Source organism: Parambassis ranga, chromosome 8, assembly GCF_900634625.1.
Source record: "Parambassis ranga chromosome 8, fParRan2.1, whole genome shotgun sequence".
NCBI classification, from domain to species: domain Eukaryota; kingdom Metazoa; phylum Chordata; class Actinopteri; family Ambassidae; genus Parambassis; species Parambassis ranga.
Window position 1 is genome coordinate 10,788,268 of NC_041029.1, and position 13,014 is coordinate 10,801,281.

General features: G+C 43.0%; 1 protein-coding gene across 3 annotated transcripts; it reads left to right on the forward strand.

The window, feature by feature from the left end:
- Positions 1-139: 139 nt before the first annotated feature.
- Positions 140-9,451, forward strand: fbxl20 (F-box and leucine-rich repeat protein 20). 3 transcript variants are annotated; one of them, XM_028412119.1, is made up of 16 exons: positions 140-188; positions 727-925; positions 4,150-4,211; positions 4,958-5,012; positions 5,155-5,229; positions 5,322-5,416; positions 5,530-5,598; positions 5,678-5,773; positions 5,903-6,029; positions 6,753-6,827; positions 7,272-7,402; positions 7,556-7,616; positions 7,691-7,735; positions 7,823-7,879; positions 7,998-8,210; positions 8,420-9,451. In XM_028412119.1, exons 2-16 carry the CDS (start codon positions 884-886, stop codon positions 8,525-8,527), a joined length of 1,311 nt encoding a protein of 436 aa, XP_028267920.1. In that variant the 5' UTR covers positions 140-188; positions 727-883; the 3' UTR covers positions 8,528-9,451. The 3 variants fall into 3 exon arrangements, with proteins under 3 accessions (XP_028267920.1, XP_028267918.1, XP_028267919.1); XM_028412117.1 differs by lacking the exon at positions 140-188 and adding an exon at positions 240-647; XM_028412118.1 differs by lacking the exon at positions 140-188 and adding an exon at positions 453-480.
- Positions 9,452-13,014: the final 3,563 nt, after the last annotated feature.

A 13,014-nucleotide genomic window follows, 5' to 3' on the forward strand; every position in this document is an offset into this window, starting at 1 on the left:
CTACGAGTCACCGTCCCGATTGCTGATTGGACGCAGTCTTCAAGGTAGGCGTGGCCACAGAAAAAAACGAGGAAGTGGCGTTTCCTGCTCTGCAATAACAAAGTTGCAATGTCTGTTTGAGAAAAGAGAATGTAACATAACAGAATTAATAAGAATTCAAATAGTTAATTTGTTGTGTAAGACCAGAGGTAATATACTTGTTGTGTTACGTGAATTTCTGAGCCACACTTCACTGACAGGGCCTCGAGTGGAAACACTAAATATTTGTTATTTTAGGTAAACTGTTGCGGCAACGCATGATTTGTTCTCGTTAATTCATAACCTTACTTGACTTTTTGGCGATTAAATAAATAAATATATAATTATATCAACGTGTTCTCTGGCCAGGTATTCGCGCTACGTGTGCTGTTAAAAGGTTGACACCCCACTTTGATATTTATTTATGTACGAGCTCAGGTTAAAGGACCAGCCAGCATCTAAGTAAGGAAGTCTTTTTGTGTTTGGCTTATATCCTAGCAGTGACATTATATTTATTATATCTAAGTGATGTAGGCGTTTAGTAGCAGCTCAGTTAGTTACGCTGCCAGATCCCATTCCTGTCGGGCTATTGTGTGGATGGATAGAAAGCTGTATAGGGGGAGGAGGAGGTGAGGACGAACCGAGCAGATAAGAGAAGTGGCTTATTGGCTGGCTGCTGCCTGTAACCCATATATTTTTTTTAATCAGAAACACAAACCGTCGCTTGTGTCACAGGCCGAAGAAGAACGACATCGCACCCCAGGAGCTACCGAGAGGACGGTAGCATGGTAATCGAGGAGAGGGCCCGTATCTGCATTTTGCTGCGCCTACACCGAATCCATTGAGTCGGTAACCAGCGTCCGACATGGGGAAGGAGGTAAACGGTGTTTCACGGAGCCGGTTTGAGGTGAGTTAACCCTGTTTATTAACTGACAGTCATTGACACACACTCCACATAGTTGTTATAAATGAGAGGACACGGGCCTGCATGATGACTGTCGCTGTAATTGCTACAAAAATGCGCTTATTCTAAAGCTATTGATGCAGCTTCCGCAGTCAGTGTTTGGGATTAGGTCAAAACTCTGTTTTTTGATCAACAACATAGATGCTAGCAAAGGCCTGGCATGTCCCTTCGGTATATGGACACAGGCCCATATTTCTCACTAACCTCTGCGCACTGTTGTTAGCTAAACTGACGGTTTTTAAATGGTCCTAAAATGTTGTCCTCGTTTCCCTTTGCGCCGTCAAAACAAAGACAATGAGGCTACATAGAGCACGCCGAGGACAGCTCCGTCTCACATTAGCATATTTGTTAAAGGGAGGATATACTGTCCACACTCTCGTAATGTGCAAGGCTTGTTTTGTAACTGTACAAATATGCAAGTGTACTGTTTTTATACGGGTTTTGTGGAGCTTTCTAATGAACCGGGTTGTTGTGTATGTCCATAGCCGCTGCGGTTGGGGGGCCTCGGGTTGTGACTGCTACCTGCACCCGGTATTAGCACAAAAATATCAACAAATAATCCCAAACTGCTACAATGTAAAACACACCATAACATGCACCGATAGCAGACGGGCCGTGAGCTAAAACACACATAATCTACAGTGCTGTTGTTCGGCAGTATTATCCATAAACTTTGTGTCGCAGCCACGCAAGCCTATAGCTTAATGTTTTGGTGAAAACTTGCACACTAACGCGTTACCCGCCGGTGACATTGGTCTGTGTAGCCTGAGCATTTGATGTTGTTTAATCCCCAGCTAGCGTGGGATTTGTGTGTGGTTTTATTTATTTTTAACGGTGCAACAGCTGACGACTCAGAAGACTCAGGCCGTTACCTTCTGGCCCGACAGCTGCGGTGAAGCTGCTAAATCAAGCTAACTGGTGAAGGGACAGGTGGGAAGCGGAAATAGCGCTTTATTGGCTTCAAAATAAAATGTTGTTGTTATCGGGGCTCCCGTTAAGGGACTTTTGTAGTCTTCAGTTTAATTGTTATATAGGTTTTACACATGTGTTATACGTTTTTTTCTTACATATATAACACACCACGATTAAACGTGATGATGTAACAGGTAATGTCTAATGTATAGTAGCCAGATTTGTGCTTTGTCTCGTGTTCAGTGTGTTTGTATAACTTTTCTATTTGTGCTGTCATTGTTGCATCATCTCCTCAGAAATTATAGATCTTTTAAGGAAAAACATACATATTAACTAAATCTGTTCATAATGTAAACATTTGTTGTCCCTGCAGGCATATAGAAAGAACTGTGGAAGCGTTACTGTAGGTCAAGAGTTTTACTTTGACAGGCAATGGCGGAAGTGGTTTTAAATTAACTGACTTGAAGTAGATACTGATCTGTTGCACTGTACCACCCCTAACAAAAGACCACAACAGGCTAAAAAAAGAGGACAGATATTAATGGCCTCAAACGGAATTCCTTAATTGAAACGAAAATGTAATCAGTATCAGTCTGTTGTTGTGATTTAGTACACATGTTGGTGTTATTGAAGTGACTGAAGCAGGTTAAACTGTTGTAGTTTAAACAGGTTTTCTTTATATATAAGTTGTTCCAAAGTAGGTTTTTTGAAAACTTGTATTTTCTAGATGATACAATGAGGTTTTGTGTTGCTTTAGCTGCAAGTTACAGCTCAACCAGCTTTTCTACCTCCTGGTGGGCCTGCATGGCTGATTATAGCTGACCAGTGGAGAAAACATAATGCTCACATTCATACAGCATCAGGTTCATTTTATGTTAGATTACAAAAGGGGACAGTGTATGCCCGTTGACCATGCGCATCTGCTTCTTTGGAAATGGCCCTGGATTATATGGCCAGAAAGAAGCGCTCTGGAAGGCGAGCTGTCAGAGTCGATTTGCCCCAAATCCAAACAGCAAATGTCTGTCCCTTCTTGCTCCCTCAAAATGTTACACGTCTGCGCTGGCAGGCAGCCCCTGCACAGACAGCCCCTGCATAGACTGCTGTGTGTGTGCAGAGTTATGTTTTTTTTTAGAGGGACATAGAAAGGCTGTGACCCTGAGCTGACTGGAGTTTTAAAAGTCCAGTCATTAATTTCAACTGACAGACATGTCAGTTTGTTGTTGCATGCTGATAAATGGGTTTGATGTCCCTCAAAATCTGATGCTATTGTATGGTTTTAGCAGAGACACCCATAATCATAACAGCTCTTTGTTGGGACCTACAAATTATTTCTTTTGCTTAAACACAATAAATAAACACATTATATATTTTTGGATCATGGATGTGTGTTTGTACCTGTCAAGAAGTGCAAATAAGCACAGGCAAATGCCTTGTTGATCTTGTCCCAGATGTTTGCCTCTTGTAAATAACATTTTCCATCCTGCACTTTATTTACGCACTAAAGCTCCCACCCCTTAATTACCCCTCTACTGGTTTAGATTTATCTCTCTAAATCTATGGAGGAAAATAGATTGGGCCAGATGTTGCTTCATTCACCCTGTTGTGCCCGAGTGGATGCTCCCAAACGTGACTGGCTCAGCATCTTGAATTTTACAATCTAGCGGACAATGATTCACAAATTATGGGTACAGTTTTGTGTGTGTGTGTGGATTTTAATAAATGCTAATTTATTGCCTCTTTGTGTACTGAGGCTTTTTCTGCAGACTGGTATTTGTGCTCACACAGCATGCAATTATTTGTGTGGAAATCCATTAGCTGTTTTCAGAAGCTGGGGCACCACAAAAGATATATTGTAACTAATTCCAGTGTGTCTCACGGTACATGCTGATGTGGACAATGGTGCATACTCAACTGTGAAAGTAAACAACATAAGAAGCAGGATAGAGAATGCATAGCAGGAGAGATAACATGAAAGCAAAGGCCATCACAGCTCTGTAGTCGACAGTACAAAGTCCCCATCTTGCTGATTTAGTTAAGAATGTACACAAAATCCTGTCCCCCGCATTGCTTTATCTTCTGTCACCCTCTTTGCTGTCCAAGATTTGACATTGAATCCATCTCGGCTGATGAGATTACAATCATTTATCCTTGCTTACGTGTTGGGGCTGTCCTTGAGTGAGGTGAGTGTATGGAAGGAGCCCCAGCCTCAACAGGAACAGCTGCCAGAACTGATATTATCTTCTTCACTCTTTCAGATGTTCACAAATAGTGATGAGGCAGTCATCAATAAGAAGCTGCCTAAGGAGCTGTTGCTACGGTGAGTGATGTTTCCAGACACTTCATTGAGCCTTTCTGGAAGTGTTTGTTTATTTATTTATTTTGTGGCAAAACAAAAATGGCATGTTGCATCCTTTACTACAGAATGTGCACAACAAATCATGCAGAAAAACATACTTTGCCTTGCAACACCCCCACTTGCAATCATACCCAGTGTGTACTTCAAACGAATATTCCAACCACCAGCATGCCAATTTCCCTTCGTTCCCTGCCCTACTCTGTTCCAATGTGAAAAGTGTAATTAAAAACAGATGCTTGTGGCTGTAAAACATTGAAATTGATTTCAGACAAAAAAAAAACTCCAGAGCCCCTGAGCAAACAGAAAATGAAGGCCATAACTCAAGCCTCGGCCTTGCCAGCCGAGCCGTCTGTGCTGCGGCTGCTGACTCTGTGCTGGTTTGCCAGGTGCAGTGCCATGATTTGTAGGGCTGGCAGACTGTGCTGCGACTTACCGCATCCCTGCATCAACCTTAGTATCAGTTTTTTTTTCTGCAATAAAGGGTCAGTTTCCAGCTCAGATCCTTGAGAAACAGTCTGCACAAGGACAGCAAACAGGGCAAACATCTATCCTGCCTGACAGTCAAACACAATATTATCTGATTTACTCACGTCTCTATGCTGTGAGTTTAAGCAGACGCAAGGTTAAGTTGAGGGCAGTCTAATGTAAAGAGGAAGCTTCTGGCAGCGGGGATCAGGGTCTCTAAACCATCCCTGTCTGTCTTCCAGAATCTTCTCCTTTCTGGATGTGGTGACACTCTGTCGCTGTGCCCAGGTCTCACGGGTGAGTCTGTGTTCACAAGGTGTGTGTATGCATGCCTGTGTGTATGATGGTGTGTGTGTCTGTCTGTGTTTCAGTGTGTGCATGTGTTATGTGTGATAACAAACTGGACTCTAAATATGTGTTCCTTCCTCCCTGCTGTCAGTCCTGGAATGTTCTGGCCTTGGATGGCAGCAACTGGCAACGAATTGACCTCTTTGACTTCCAGAGGGACATAGAGGTGAGCAAATCTCATCTGACAATCCAGCATTTTGCTCTCAAAATGGGGTGTAGAAGCACATACAGCTTGTTTTTTTTGTGTTTCTGTTGTAGGGTCGGGTGGTGGAGAACATTTCAAAGCGATGTGGGGGCTTTCTTCGGAAACTGAGCCTGCGGGGGTGTCTGGGTGTGGGTGACAGCGCCCTGAGGTGAGTTTGGCAAAGACCTAGCCTGACAGAATTTCTGATTGTAGTTCAAACCTTGAGGGCTGAGGCAAGTACAGCCTGATTATTGTGACATAAATGTTTATCTTGTTATGCAGGACTTTCTCACAGAATTGTAGGAACATCGAACTGCTTAGTCTGAACGGCTGTACCAAGATCACTGACAGGTATGTGCACAGTTCACATTGTAGTGCTTTTAATTTCTTCTTCAAAAGCTTTAATTGTTTTCTGCTTCTGCCTCTGCAGCACGTGTAATAGCCTCAGTAAGTTCTGTCCAAAGCTGAAGCACCTGGACCTCGCCTCCTGTACCTCTATCACCAACCTGTCGCTCAAAGCTCTCAGGTTTGTAGATCCAGCAGCGTGACGTATACTTCCACTAAACATATTATACAACGCCCTCCAGTACCAGTTATGAAAGCCAGATTTACATACTTAATGTACGTCTGGATATTTTTTTCCTTCTCCTTTCAGCGAGGGTTGCCCTCTCTTGGAGCAGCTTAACATTTCCTGGTGTGATCAGGTCACCAAGGATGGCATCCAGGCCCTGGTGCGCTCCTGCCCTGGTCTCAAAGGCCTTTTCCTAAAGGGCTGCACACAGGTACTGCATGAAACCAGAACTAACATAGTGAATGCATAATACGTCGCAGTTTAATTTAGATGAATGCATTTGTGGCCTAAGGTCATGTCTTTGGTGAATGTGGAGCTCCCTCTTCATGTAGAGTTAATAGTCTGAATGTGGTAAATCAGGTAAATAGGGCGGGTGCTGGACGTGTCCAAATCTGCATTCCTGGATAGCAGCCATTGTGACTGTGGAATTGTGAACACTAAAGTACCACAAACATTACTTACTTTCTGTACAATTACTTAAAGAGCTGAACTGTACATTTCACAAGAATAACTCCTCTGATTACTTGAGTTGTTGTTATCTTAACTTTCGTCACAGTGGCCGTCACTTCTACTAAGTTCCTGATATTTTCATTCCACATACAACACAGCTGCTGCAACAACCACAAACATGAAATGCATCATTTCCTGTGCAGCAAAGGATGATTGTGAGGAACGGCATAGCAGAAGCCTTAATGTGGTGCCATCCTGTTAATGCTAACAGTCAACATTACAGTGTTAAAAGCCAGCCACATATTTTTACGAAGGAGTCACAGCTCATTAATCCGAAGGAAAAAACAAACAACACGTACGCTCAATTGTCACAGGTGTTAATTCTGCGTGTGGTCTGTGGATGCTGAACTGTTTCATGCTGCCCCCAAACAATGTTGTGTTGGTGTAATTTAATTTCTCTTCTCCATGCCAATCCCATTCATAGCTAGAAGATGAGGCGCTGAAGCATATTGGGGCTCACTGTCCAGAGCTGGTCACACTCAACTTGCAGACATGCTCAGTAAGTAACAGGCTAACAATGCTACTAACAATGTTATAAAACTCATGAATTTAAACTAAAGTAAAAAGTACACAAACGCTATTGGTGATGTTTTTTCACAGTACAGGCTGATGAAACCATGCTGTGGGCTTCAATTTAAAGCTCAGTGTGTGGCCTTTCCATATAGATAATAGACTGTGAAACCTGCTCAGGCAATCCATTTGTTCACTTCACCCACCCTCTTCGCCTCTATATCTCTTCCTCATCTCGCACCTCAGGATCACATTGTCTCATCTTGCCCCAGTTGCTTCTTGTTTTTGTTATACTTTTCTCTGTTCTTCCTTCTTCTTCAAAGTTTTCCTTAAAAAGAAAATACATTAGAAATAAGAATTGCTTTTTAGCATATGTGCTACATTTAGGCAAGCTATGTCTCCACATACTCATACTTTCCCTTTCTGTGAGCAGCAGATCACAGATGAGGGCCTCATCACAATTTGCCGGGGCTGCCACCGCCTGCAGTCTCTGTGTGTGTCGGGTTGTGCCAACATCACAGACGCCATCTTGCATGCCCTGGGACAGAACTGCCCCAGGCTCAGGTGAATTGTCACACCTATACACTCGGCCTCATTCTGAAATTAAGAATGGACAACACCATGCACACTGCAAGGAAAAATAATTTAAAATAACATCTTAACATTTTGTGTATAACAGAGTGATGCTCTCGTGTAACTCACTGTTTCCCCTTTCAGAATATTAGAAGTGGCTCGTTGCTCTCAGCTTACAGATGTGGGCTTCACTACATTAGCAAGGGTGAGTGTACCTTTAGGTGTCCTGGGAAAATGGAGCTAAAAAACAAACATGTAATGTGTAATTTCTCTCTGCAGAATTGTCATGAGCTTGAAAAGATGGATTTAGAAGAATGTGTGCAGGTAAATATAAGCCGTGACACTGTTTTCTCCTGTTGAACTTGTTATGACACTTAAATACGGTATTTGTTTCTTTTGCTTTTACATCAGATCACAGATGGCACACTCATCCAGCTGTCTATCCACTGCCCTCGTTTGCAAGTCCTGGTGAGTGTGTGTCTGCCACTTCAACATATTTGTTGCATTTTGCAAGCACCGTGTCACAGCTTGTTACCACAGACTTGAGTAATGGTGCCCCTGTGATGGTGTTGCCATGTTCTTGTAGAGTCTGTCTCACTGTGAGCTGATCACTGATGATGGCATCAGACACCTCGGCAGCGGGCCGTGCGCTCATGATCGCCTGGAGGTGATCGAGCTGGACAACTGCCCCCTGATCACAGACGCCTCGCTGGAGCACCTGAAGAGCTGCCATAGCCTGGATCGCATTGAGCTCTATGACTGCCAGCAGATCACCCGCGCCGGCATCAAGAGATTAAGGGTGAGTAGTGTTGGCTCACAGTGGTGGGTGAGGACTGATTCATAAGCAAAGTAATGATTTGGTGCAATTTAATGTAAAAATCTAAAATGGCAGACATTGAAAGTTTGGTTAATCCACCGTACTTGCCATTTTCTTCTGTTTATTTGCTTTCTGCATATTTCTATGAGCTATTAACGGTTTGTCTATTTGTTTTTACTTGTGCGTCACAGACCCATCTGCCTAACATCAAAGTGCATGCATACTTCGCTCCTGTCACTCCGCCCCCCTCCGTCGGGGGCAGCCGTCAGAGGTTTTGCCGCTGCTGCGTCCTGCTATGATGTAAAGACAACAACCCCCACCTTTTCCCTCTGCCCCCCCTCCCCGTGTCCCTGGTACACGCTCCCCGCAGCCCCATCGCTTGACACCCCATGACCTGCTGTCCCACTCCAGGTCCCACCCACCTTCTTGTCATAGACTACATGCTGGTGTGTCACCCCCTTTGGAGCTGCAGAGAGAGGGAGAGAGCCAAACAACGCTACAGGGTCTTGGGTAACTGTCCTAAAAAATATTTTCACATCTTCCCACCACACACACACACACACAAAACAAGCTGATGCAGATACACAAACACTTTTAAGAATGTCAGAACATTCCTGGTCATCAGTATTACAAAGAGAAAGTCAAGCTTTTGACATTAAAAATATTTAAAAAGCACTTTGAGAGTAACATATAAAGAAGATCCCACTTAACCTCTGACACACAATTGCACTTCACAGCTACGTTTAGACAGGAACTGCACTTGAGTAGCTTGGTTCTCCAGTTGTTGTCGCAAAGAAATGGGGCAGCGATGTAGCCGGTTAACTGCCAACAAACCCAATACACACACATAAACACAGCAGCAGCAGCTGACGCAGCCTATTTTGTGTTTTTTTTTAAAGAATACTTGCAGCTATTTGCACTTACAGTAAAGCAATGATGAGACACTTTACAAAGACAACCATCTCAGAATTGAAGACTACTACTAACAACACACACACACACACACACAAATTCCTCACTTGTTGCACACACTGTGCTTGCAGCCACCACACCCTCCACCTCTCTCTGTCTCTGTTACAATCAGAAGCTTCAATATACTGACGAGAAAAAAGACAAAGTTTAATATTTTTCTAAAAAAAAAAAGGACTCCAATGAAGACTTTACAAGTGGGGACTTGAGAAGATGCCAAATGTTGCATGTAACACCTCTAGTTTTTTAAAATCTAAATGTAAATACGTGAGGACTGTGGAAGTCTGAGTTGAAGCCAGCTAAACGACAACATGATGACGTGAGATGGGGCAAAGATTACTGCCGATGGGTCTCTTCTGAGAGAACTGTGGCAGATCTCAAGCATGCTTGTTCACGTACAGACGTGCGTGAGAATATGTGCTGGAGTAAAAAATGAGCCAGCTCTCAGTCAGGAGTCAGATGAACTGATGCTGGCTTATGAAAGCGTGGATAAGATTTAATGACACTTTTTTTGACAGAAGAAGAAAAACAAAAACAGTCTGACATCACTACATGAATTCATGCTGTCCAGACAAGGACAATGGAAAGAAAAAGCCAACTGAAAACAATCAAAGTACGTCTTTTTTCATTTAGTTTTAAGTTGCCCTTGTTTTTCACATCAGCGAGGAACTGTTTAGTGAAAAGACGTGCTTGATGTTGGAGTGGCGCCTGCCACCTCAACTCCTATGAGGCCTTGCAGGGGTCAGAGTGACAGCGTGTCACACCCTGCCACCTGTGACCTCCTCTGTCTATCTGGGACCAGTGACACTGCAGGAGGTCGAGACCAGATCAGACTGGTGGAGTCACTGCAAGAGGAAGATGAATGAATCTTGAGTGCACAATTTCTGGCCAGCTGACAGATATGATGGAATGATTTTTGTCAGAGGGCTATAATGGACTTCAGCCCCCCCACCCGCACCCCTACCCCTGAAAGTATTGAAGCCTTCTGTTATGGAATACATTGTCCTGCACTTGCACCTGCTTTATTCTGTCTCTTTTGATCCAGTTTCGTTTTTAAATGTGTCTTTTACTGCTTTTCTTTCTCCCTGACATGATGGATCTCTAATTTTCTTTGCATTTCTGTTTTGCTGTGGTTTGGATTCTACCTGCTTTGTGTTTGAAGTCATGAGTTCAGTGTCTCTGAGTTGAGTTTGAGCCCCTTTTCCAGTCCTCAGTTTTGATCTGATGGAGTTTGTTTTCATTAAGAGTTTATTATTACTAAGTGTCCAGAGTGTAGCCTTTCTGTTCAGGAGAAGTATTGGCACCAGTGCAATTGTAGTAAATGTTAAATGTGAGCTGGATGTTTTCTTGTTAAGGAGGAGTTGATGATGACATGTATGTATGTATAATGTAGGGGTCTACATATTGAATGTTTCCACCAAGGAGGAGGCTCTTCGGGCATTGTGTGCCGCTTTAGCAGAAAGTTTTTTTTCTCCCATAGGCGTGCTTTGCTCCGTTTCATTTTTTTATGCCTTGCTTTTTCAAAATACCGCCCTCAATGCACTCAAACAAGACAGGAGCTGAGAAATATCGATCACCCACAAATGTCCCACTGAACACTGAATGATAATTTGGTTCAGTGTGTGATTTGACAGCTACGACATGCAGGATAATATAAGCCGAGATAGATCCAGTGTAATCCACTCTGATCTGTTTTGTTTGACACAGGATTAGGGAAGTACCAAGAGTCAAAATGGCAGAGAGATGTAATGTACTCTGTCAGAGTGCTCCAGCATTACAGGCCGTTAACTTCAAGGAAAAAGGAAAAGTCATAGAATTTAGACCATGAGCCTGCTTGCCCTCATCATGCACTGCATGTAGCTGAGTCACCAGTGCAGCTGATAACATGCTTTCAAGGCTTTGAACGGATTCTCAACCTGCTCCTTTACAAAAGAAAAACCTGCTGTCAGTCTCTTCATGGTACAAAATACACTACAAGCTCTACGCAGCCAAACACCAGACTGATTTCCTCCTGTCACAGTATCAAACTCCTCTGTGTCTTTGGTGTCTGACCTTTCACCAGTTTACACAAATGTGGAGCTCCTATGCTCTGAATCAGTTTCTGTCATGCACATTTGGTCCCAAACACTGGAGCTGTAAGGTTGAGGATTAGGACAAGAGGGCAAGAGGTGAACCTACATGGTAGAACAACACCTGAGAAATTTCAAAAACAGTTTTGACAATGACTGTAGTTCATATAGTTACTGTAAATCTTTTCCTTTATTCTTTTTTTTTTTTTTACAATTAACCGATATAAATGAATATGTACGTATGAATAAATATATACCTATATTATTAAGAGTTTGTCCAGTTTTCTCTTGTTCTCATTGAACAGTTGGTTGTGATTCAGCAGTGTAGCAGCAGGTGGCAGCAGTGAGTCAGTTGTGATTCTCCATCCCTTGCTGCTCTGATTTCAGCTGGCTGAAAGATTGAGGATTAAATCAGCTATTAGGCGAGTCTAATTGATTAGCTTTAGTTAGGAGCTTAATTTTGTAAACAGCCAGTTTCCAGACAGAAATGTGTTTTTTTTTTTTTTTTTTTTTTTTTGCATTCGAGTGAATGGATTTGATTTGGTCTTATTCCATATAAGCCATTTCTTTCAACAACTCAAGTAAATGACTGTCCTCAAGGAAAATTCAACCATTATTATGCACATTTATAATGGATTTGTTATATTCAAATGTTCCACAAGCCAATCCTGCTTTTCCTAACGTCTAGGGCAAACCTCACAAGCAGAGCGGATGCTAAAGGAGCCATCCGTTGCTAACTAACCAAAGAAAACGTTTTATTAGTCGCTTGCTTTGACATGAGCTAAAGCTCTGTCATGAGCTCTGTTGCCACAGATAGCATCCAAAATGACGTCCCATTGGGTAGCTGCAGTCGGTGAATGAGCTGCTGAACGCACAGGTAGCTGGAAGGTGGCTTTCCTACTGTCCTACCTGCAAATTGTCCATGTGTTGTGTCACTGCAGTCACCACATTACCGTAGAGTAGCCCTGGAGGCCCTCAAAGAGCCCGGGGCACAGTGCAGTTGTCTTTGTTGTGCAACTGACTGTTAAAAAATGGAAAAAAGATCTGTCAAAACACGGCAACCACCTCAAACCTGACACTACAGTGAGGCCTGCTTGGATAACCAGCAATACATCCACCAAGTGTGAAGGAGATTGTTTAAACAGCTGTTTAAAATAAAAGCATTCTTATAATATCAGTAAAGATATAAGAGAGGATATAGTAAGTCACACAGTGATGGCAGACAAAATCCACAGTTTCTCTCAAGTATAACAAAGTCTCCAAAGTTTATGTGAGGACAACGTGAGGCCTCGGTATTCTTGAGTAAAGCCTATGGCAGACGTGAAGAACATCCTCAATCATAACATGGTTAAAAATCTCTTAGGGCACCCTATTGGAGCCCATAACAAAGTGACTGCTTGCAGGGACAAGTCTATATTTGTGTGTGTGCTGATGTTCACATGTCTGAGGTGGAAGCACAGATGAACAATCAGCATCAATTTACCCCAGTGGAAAGAGCAGCAGCTCTGGTCCTGTGTAGCTGCACCATGACGACCGCTGTCACGGCTGGGATCTGTCTTCCGCCACATGGGACTCATTTCGTTGTTCTCATCCTCTCCACTTGTCTCTGAATTACTGAGAGATCAATGTGTTGTTGTTTTTTTCTTTCGCTGCTGTTTTAATGTTCTGTGCGTTGTGGCACCTGATGTATTAGGTAGAGGATGAAAGGTGGGTGGCCTCAGAGGGAAAAAATGTAAATGTGTGTGTGT

Coding starts and splice junctions, on each gene's coding strand:
- fbxl20 (XM_028412119.1), top strand. CDS start 884: ATGGGGAAGGAGGTAAACGGTGTTTCACGGAGCCGGTTTGAG. Junction 926..4,149: donor TTTCACGGAGCCGGTTTGAG/GTGAGTTAACCC, acceptor TCACTCTTTCAG/ATGTTCACAAATAGTGATGA. Junction 4,212..4,957: donor CCTAAGGAGCTGTTGCTACG/GTGAGTGATGTT, acceptor TCTGTCTTCCAG/AATCTTCTCCTTTCTGGATG.